The sequence below is a fragment of the Muscardinus avellanarius genome, assembly GCF_963383645.1.
Source record: "Muscardinus avellanarius genome assembly, chromosome: 3".
Lineage (NCBI taxonomy): Eukaryota > Metazoa > Chordata > Mammalia > Rodentia > Gliridae > Muscardinus > Muscardinus avellanarius.
The window spans coordinates 1,480,295-1,488,214 of record NC_137788.1 but is presented as its reverse complement, the minus strand read 5'-3'; the positions used below and the strand labels follow the sequence as shown (position 1 = coordinate 1,488,214).

Here is a 7,920-nt window from a genome sequence, read left to right as displayed (position 1 = left end):
CCACTTCCCGCAGTGATTGCAAGCTAGCCCTGGACTCAGAATCCCTGGCAACCAAGCCGCCGTCCAGCGGGCCTAATAAGCTTAGACTCCCCTCCCACATGTTTCCCAGGCTGGGTGTGAGCTATGGAGTCTCGCCAGTAAAGACTTTGGTATCTCTCCCTGGGTCCAATTTCTTTCTTTGCCCACACCCAGGAGGACATGGTGGCCTGAGCCTGCAGGGGGAGGGGCTGGGGTGCGCGTCTTTCTTTGCACGCATACTGACCCAAGTGAGCTGTCTCGGGGCTTGTGATGCCAGGGGAGGCCAGGAGGGGGCTCAGGGCTGGGGGTTCCAAGTTCTCAGCTTCTCAGCCCACCCGCACACCGCCATTCCAAGTTCCAGAGTCCAGCCTCCTCCTCCTGGGTGCCCTTGCTCTCTTCTCTCAGGGGACTTGGTGAGGCTGAGTCTGTGCCCAGAGGGAAGTCACACACCTGGCAGAACAGGGTGCTTGGCGGACTCAGCGCCATCAGCCCCGAGGCTGCCTGGCCCCGGGCTCCCCAGGGTGGCCGGCAGAGAGACTTGAGCTGTCTCTCCTTCCTGCTGGAGCTGCAGGACGCTCGGGGCCGCACACAGCGCCTGCAGCAGCCCTCAGCCGCCAGGATCTTCACAGCCTGCTGGGGCCAGCCTCAGGGTCGGGAGGCCCCCTACGGCCTCCGGCTGGCATCCAGTCTCCTTTGGAAGATGCTAGCAGTCAGACCCAGGAGGACCCAAGGCCACCTGACTCGTCTTGGGAGCCCATCTCAGGATGCTCCTGGCACTGGTGTGGAGCCAGCAGGGCCCACTCTGGGGGCGGGGACCGTATCCATGTGTCCAAGAGCACCAATTCACTGATGAATCATCACAGAGTTGTGAGGTGTATACCCAGAGCAGAAATAACTAAATGGGCTTGGCATGGTGGTGCACACTTGTAATCCCAGCACTCAGGAAGCAGAGATCGTGGTTTGGGGGTGGACTCAGCTACTTAGCGAGGCACTCGCAATTCAGTGAGACCCTGGTTCAAAAATAAAAGGACTGGCTGGGCACGCTTGTAATCCCCGCGCTTGGGAGGCGGAGATGGGAGGATCGCACAGGTTCCAAGCCAGCTGCATTGGCTTAAGAGACCCTGTTTCCAAATAAAAGTATAAAATAGGTCTGGGAGTGTAGCCCAGAGGTAGAAGGGCTTCCAGGAACCCCAGTACCACGCACACACACACACACACACACACACACACACACACACCCTGTTTCCAAATATAAAATAGGTTTGGGAGTGTAGCCCGGATGTAGAAGGGTTCCATCCCCAGTACCACCAAAAAAATAAAAAAAGGAGTAAGCCAGGCACGCTTGTAATCCCTGTGCTTGGGGGGGGCAGAGACAGGAGGATCGCGCAGGTTCGAAGCCAGCCGTGCTGGCTTAAGGGACCCTGTTTCCAAATAATATATAAAAAATAGGTCTGGGAGTGTAGCCCGGAGGTAGAAGGGTTCCATCTCCAGTACCACCAAAAATAATAAATAAAATAAATAAAAAAAACTAAAAATTAGGGCTGGACATGTAGCTCGGAGGTAGACTGCCCCCGGGTTCCATCCCCAGTACCACAAAAATAAAAAAAATTAATAAAATAAAATAACTAAATTGTGGAAGTAGCAACAGCAAAGTTCAGAGGCAAACTGCCAGCCTCTCAGACTGCAGTCCCCAGCTCAGGGGACCCCGGCCTTTGCAGGGGAATCTCAGCCAGTCCTTTGTGCCTGGCAGGGGGCATGTGTGTCTCGCCCTTAATTCTGTTGAAAACCTACAAAAAAGTCCTTTTTACAAGGCAGGGGCCTGAAGTGCCCGTCCTTGGGGCTGAGCTCAGTGAGACCCCGGGCTGTGGTGGGGACAGTGCCCGCAGGGTCTGGGGGTGGTCCCTCAAGCAGTGTGCATGAAGGCCAGCTCCAGCCACTCACTGGTCCCAGGACTGGGGAGAGTGGCCTGGGCCTGGGCCTCATGTCTCCACATCCTATATATATTGCCCGAGGTGGGTGGGCAAGGGGGCCCCTGCTATCCCCGACCTCCTCTTAAGAGAAGGGACCGGACCTTGGCTCCTGCAGGTGGGTGAACACGGAGGCTCCTGCCTGAGACTGAGGGTCTGCAGCCTCCTGAGCTTGTGGGAGCCTGTTCTAGCTTCTCTTATAGCCAGGACCCCACCAGAACCCCAAGCCTGAGCTCATATGGAGACTGGGGAGAACCAGGGAAAAGGATAGCCCTGAGTTTGGTAAGGAGGGAAATGGGAATGAGCCCCAGAGATAGCCCAGCCTCTGGGTCCCGGGGCTGCTCTGGCCGGGCTGAGCAGGGACCCGCCTGGGTGTGGGGAGGGGAGGTGTGCAGGGCCAGCCCTGGTGCTCAGGGGTCACCCAAGTCTCTGCCCCTTGGGCACCAGAGGCTCTATGACATCCCAACCATACTGGCAAGCAGGTGCCAGAATAGGCAGACTGCAGAGGACACTGGCGACTTCCCAGGGCCACCAGGAAGGTGACTCCAGCCTGCCCGGGCCGCCGCTTCTCCCTTCCTGACCTTGACCTCATCCCCATTGGGACCAGCAGTCCAGGTAACCTTGAGGCTAAAGTGAGACCCTGCTCTGGGCTGCCATCTGGCTGAGGACAGGGGCTGCCAGGACCAGCCAGGGAGCCAGCCAGAGCCTTCCTGGAGCTGGGGAGAGGGGAAGGCTTGGGATCTGAACCCTCGGCCCAGGGCGTGGGTCACCCTCAAGTGCCATGTCGACTAGAAGCCTCCAATAGCACCCAGCACGAGCATTCTGGTGAAGGGGCCTGAGGGGCAGCCACGGAGCCCCACCCAGATGTCTGCTCAGGGGCCCGACAGGAGGACTTGTCCCGTGGGATTCCAAGACAGAGGCTGGCAACTGAGTCAGACCGGAGGAGGAGCCTGGTCCCCGCTGGCCCTGCTCTGCTCACAGGCCCCTCCCCCACCCCCAAGCAGAGCTGTGAGGGCTGCTCACACTCCGAAGGCTTGGGGCATAGCTCCAAGGCCCGGAAGCCCCACTCGCAGCCCTCAGCCATGTGTCCCACCATGGGGTGAGGGGGCTTAGAGGCCGAACCTCACAGTGTCCCATGGCCCAAGGGAAGTAGCCGTGCTCCAAGTTAGGCCTCGCTGCCCCACCATAGTGAACAGGGGCTACCCCAGCCCTTATACCTGGCCAGGCTTCCAGAACCCACCACCCTCCTCAGAGGGGCCTGCAAAGCTCTCATGGGTTTAGGGAGACAGACACCCCTGGCCCATCTTTCAGGACAAGTGGACCAGGAAGATAGAGGGTGAGGCCTTCCTTCCCAGCAGCCTTTGGAGGGAGGGTCAAGGGAGAGGCCCAGGGAAGGGGCACCCACCTGGCAGGGCGCCAGGCCCAGGAGCGGCATCTGCCCCTCCCCTTCGGAATCCCCCACTGTCCTGGTGCATCACAAAGGAGCCGGGTTCCAGCCCAGCCCTCACAGCCGAAGCCGAAGCCGCTCCTCCACCTGGAGCCCACCCCTAGGCCAGGCTCTCTCCAGCCCTGGAAACCTGCCCGGCCTTCGGGGACCTGTGCTGGGGCTGCTCCGGAGTGGTAGGAAGGTAAGGCCTGCTGGGCGAGGGCAGCCAGCCAGCTCTCCCTGAGCCTCAAGCCTGCCGGAGTCACACTGCTGCACAACGGGGCAGGGCCTCTCTGCCCCCCCCCCCGGCACCTGGGCCACAGCCCCCCTAGCCTGGCTCCCCTTGCTGCCGGCAGAAGATTCCAGAAGTGGAGACTAGGATAGGACAGGTGTGGGCCAAACAGCAGTGGGGGTGACTCCCAGCTTTGGGTGTAACAACTGGGGGATGGGATTTTCCGGGGGCAACCAGGGACCCCAGAGGTAGCTTCTGATGGCATGGGCACATTGGCACCAGGCTCTGGTGTTCCCCAACGGAGGTGCCAGGTGAGGGCTGGACCACCTGTGGGTGAGGAGGCCCCCAGGACTGCGGGAAGCAGCCGAGGGAGGTGTGGAGGAGTGAGGCCGGGCCCCAGCCCCGGTGTAGGGAACCCAGGAGACCACCTGAGACCCCCAGTGACCCTCAGCTGACCACCTGAGACCCCCAGAGAGTCAGCGCAAAGACTCAGGAGGGAGGTGGGTAAAAACAGCAAACCCAGCTGCTGCCTGGCTCAGCTAGCCGGCCCCCCTGGCCAGAGCCAGGCAGCAGCTGTCTTCCCCTTACTTCTCCCAGACGCTCCACCTGCGGGCGCAAGGGGCCCACACACGAGGCCCTGGCACATCTGGGGTGCGGCTATCTGCGGCTGGAAGCACAGCCAGTGGCCAGCTCTTTCCCACAGGGCCCAGCAGCGCCCAGGGCAGGGCTGAGTGCCGGCAAGGGTATGTACACACGCACACACACAGCCACATGCCTGCATGCACAGGAGCACGTGCACACACTCCCACTCCCACACGTAGACACAGGAGTCCTTGGAGTCGGCTGTCGCCGTCCCTGCAGCCCTCCCGTGGCAGCTGCCGGTGTCCGGCCCTGTGTGTCTCCCACCACTGCCCACGCCTGTCTGGCTCAGGATGGTGTCCCCTCGATGGTGACAAGGAGCAGGGTCGATCAGAGCTTCACCCCAGCCTCCTGACTTCTGTGGCTGGGCCTCATGGCAGCCCGGCCCTGTTGGTCCATTCTTGGCCTGAGTGATCACCACCTGCATGGCTACCAAGCATTTTGCCCCCCACACACACACACACACACTCCTCGGCTCCAACAAGAAAGATGGGCAGGGAGTCTGGCAGCTCAAGCTGCCTCCCTGACTACGTCCTTGACCCGGTGCCCAAGCCCATAGACCAGGCTCCCCGGACACAGCAGCCCAGCAGGCTCCGCTGCTGAGTCTCCTGGACAGCACAGGAGCTGAGCCTCCCTAGGTCTGGAGAGAAGGGGACCATGGCCAGCCAGCAGGGCCTCCCCCCCACCATGGGGGGTCCATAGGTGCTCAGGGACCCCAGCCCAGGGCTATTATGACAGGCCCGAGACCCAGGCGCCCAGGGCCAGGGTTGTGGGCTTGGAAGGGGAAACGGGACCTGAGTGTCCCCAAAGCACCAGCTCCCAGCCCGAGGACAGGGCTCCGGAGCTCTGCACTACCTCTCCCCTCGGCTGGCCTGGGGTTGCTCAGCACCGCGCTTTCCTGTCTGTCCAGAGCCTCACAGATGGGGAAGTCAGAAGGCCCCATGGGGGTGGTGGAGAGAGCCGGCCAGCCGGGGCAGAAGCTGCGAGGTGTCCTGGAGCGGGGGCTGCTGCTGCTGCTGCTGCTACTGACAGGGGCCCTGGTGGCCCTGGGCATCCTCTACAGCAGAGGTAAGCGGGAGTCCTCGCCGCACCTGCTCGCCCCGCCCAGCCTGCCCAGGAGGAGCCAGCTTGTCAAGGAGGCAGAGGGTCTGCCCAGGCCCCACAGGGTCACCGCAGACTCGAGAGAGGCTGCAGGAGGGACACTGACCTGCAGGAAACCGGCGGCCCCTTCCACAAAGCTCTGCCTGGCTCTGGCTCTCTGTCGAGCTGCTTCTGTGGCCCCGCATCCACCCTCCGTGCCTCCTCAGGACTCCTGGAGGCCGCAGACAGGCCCCCCAATTCGGCCGCCCCCTCCCTGGCCTTGCCTGCCCAGCCCCGCGAGAGTGCGGCTGCAGTTCCCGGCCGGCCCAGCAGCTGGAGCCCGTGCTCCGCAGCTGAGGGTCCCTCCCCTGGGCCCGGCTCACCTGGCTGCCTAGAGAAAGGGGTCTGCCAGGGTCCACCCTGAGACAAGCTGTGCAGGGGGCTGGGGAACCCAGCAGGACAGAGGCGTGGCCGGGAGGCGCCCTGGGCCTCCAGCTGCTGCAGGAGCCTCCTCCTTTCCTCTCTGGCTGTGCCGTGCGGAGGCCCGTGTGCAGGAGCCAGGGGGCACAAGGCATTCCTGGTCAACTTAGAGCTGCCCATTCCTCATCTCCTCTGAGCCTGGGGTTCCTAAGCACATGTGGGGGTACTCACACACCTGGGGTCAGCTGCGCTCCTGCCAGGGGTGGGCACCGGACTCAGAAGCTGAAAGTGAAGTCCTCACTTGGCCAGTGTCACTCGATGTCCACGCAGTGGACAGTGCGCTGTCCGCCCACCCATTGCTGGGCAGCTGTTCTCATGGGACAGAAGTGGGTGCTGCACGTAAATGGCATGGGCGTCCAATGCCCAAGACTCCCCGGTGAGACCCACAGGGAGCGCAGCTGCTGCCCCACAGCTGGCATGCCCTCGGGGTAGATGGGCACTGCACCTTTAGGGGCAGGAGTCACTGGGGTGGAGGGGCTCGCTCACGTGGGGAGCCCAGGGCTCAGAGAGCCTCTGCTGGGGGCTCGCTGGGCTCCAGAAACCTGGCTTTGAGGCTTCCAGGAACAGGGACGATGCCCTACACCACCCACCTCCTCATTCTCCATCCCCGCCTCCTCCCCTCCTCCCCTCTCTCTTCCTCCCCTCCTCCCCTCTCTCCTCCTCCCTTCTCTCCTCCTCCCTTCCTCCCCCTCCTCCTCTCCCTTTCCTCCTCCTCTCTCCCTCCTCCTCTCCTCCCCCCCTCCTCCTTTCCTCCCCACCTCCCTTCTCTCCTCCTACTCCTCTCCTCCTCCCCTCCTCCTCTCCTCCTCTCCTCCTCCCCTCCTCCTCCTCCCCCTCTTCCTCCTCCTTGGGATCCCAGTGAGATCTCACGGAGCTCTCCTGGACCCCCCCCTCCAGGCCCTGTTCCCCAGCAATGAGCCTGTGGCTAACTAACCTGGCCTCAGTCCAGGATCCGGCTGACCCAGAGAAAACTTCATCTGCAAAAGTAGATTTGTTATCCTTCATTTCAAAGCTCTCCCTCGTTTACATTCTGAGTTCTTTTTCTCCACTCCTGCGTTAATGAGGTTTGTTTTTTATTTCCTGATGCGTGTGAGCTTTTAGTTACCGCTCAGTATTATTAGCGGTCTCGGATTTAGTCAGGTTGTCGGAAACCCTGACTCCTGCGTTATTCATGAGACTCAGATGCGTGCTGAAGCTAGTCTTAGGGCCAAAGCCTGGTCAGTCTGCTCAGTAGTCCAGGTGTGCATGTGGGGCACACCCACTCCCGCTCGCTAGATGAAAGTGTGTGTGTGTGTGTGTGTGTGTGTGTGTGTGTGTGTGTGTGTAAAAAAACTGCATGAATTTCCTCTAGCCATATGAAGTGTTAATTTACCTATCTTCGATGTTTAAGGCTGTACTGTTGCAGGGATACAAATTTAGACATAAATTATAGCCCTAGCTTCTCAGCTGTAACACAATTTCTTATTTAGCTCTCAGATGAACCTGTCTCCCCGCGCGCTCCTAAGTGGCGCCCTTCTCTGTCTTGGCAGGGCTCTTTGCCCTCGTCCCGCTTTGTTTTAGCTTCTCTTCCTCTGCATGAATGCTAGGTACTCATTAGTGCTGGCTCCATCTATTTTTTTTCCCATCCTTTTCTCCGGAGCCGTTTTGTGCTTTGTGCCCGGAGCCTCCCGCGGCCCACGGAGCTGGGGTTTGGCTTGTCTGCCTTCCACCTGGGGGGGTGTCTCTTTGCATTGGCTGTGATTACCAGAATGTGCCTATTTTTTCCCTTGTGCTCTTTGGTGTCTGACACCTGTTTTTGCTCCTTTCTTTTGCCTTCTTTTTGGGGTGATCTATTATTATTCATTCTATTTTCCCTCGACTCGCTTGGGACTTTCATATTTCTTTTGAATGGTTATCTTAGACTTTTTATTTTAATTATTTCTTATTTTAAAGGTTACAGATTAATTTTTTTAGAAAGTCAAATTATAGTTCTGGAGCCAGGTATGCTGGCACACCCCTGTAGCCCCAGTCCTTGGGAGGCTGAGACAGGAGGACCACAGATTTGAGGACAGAGTCAGCAAGTAGTGAGATTCTCATCA

The 7,920-nt window shown here is 60.0% G+C and overlaps 1 protein-coding gene across 2 annotated transcripts in view; it reads left to right on the top strand.

Annotated features, from left to right (window-relative positions):
• Window positions 1-5,202: 5,202 nt before the first annotated feature.
• The window catches only part of MMEL1 (membrane metalloendopeptidase like 1), a gene marked incomplete at both ends in the record, with an annotated part of 34,527 nt that continues 31,809 nt past the window's right edge, over window positions 5,203-7,920 (top strand). For both annotated transcript variants that reach the window (XM_080691838.1, XM_080691837.1), the window contains one exon: window positions 5,203-5,350. In XM_080691838.1, the coding sequence (XP_080547964.1) occupies window positions 5,203-5,350 (148 nt within the window). The remainder of the gene's footprint in view (window positions 5,351-7,920) is intronic.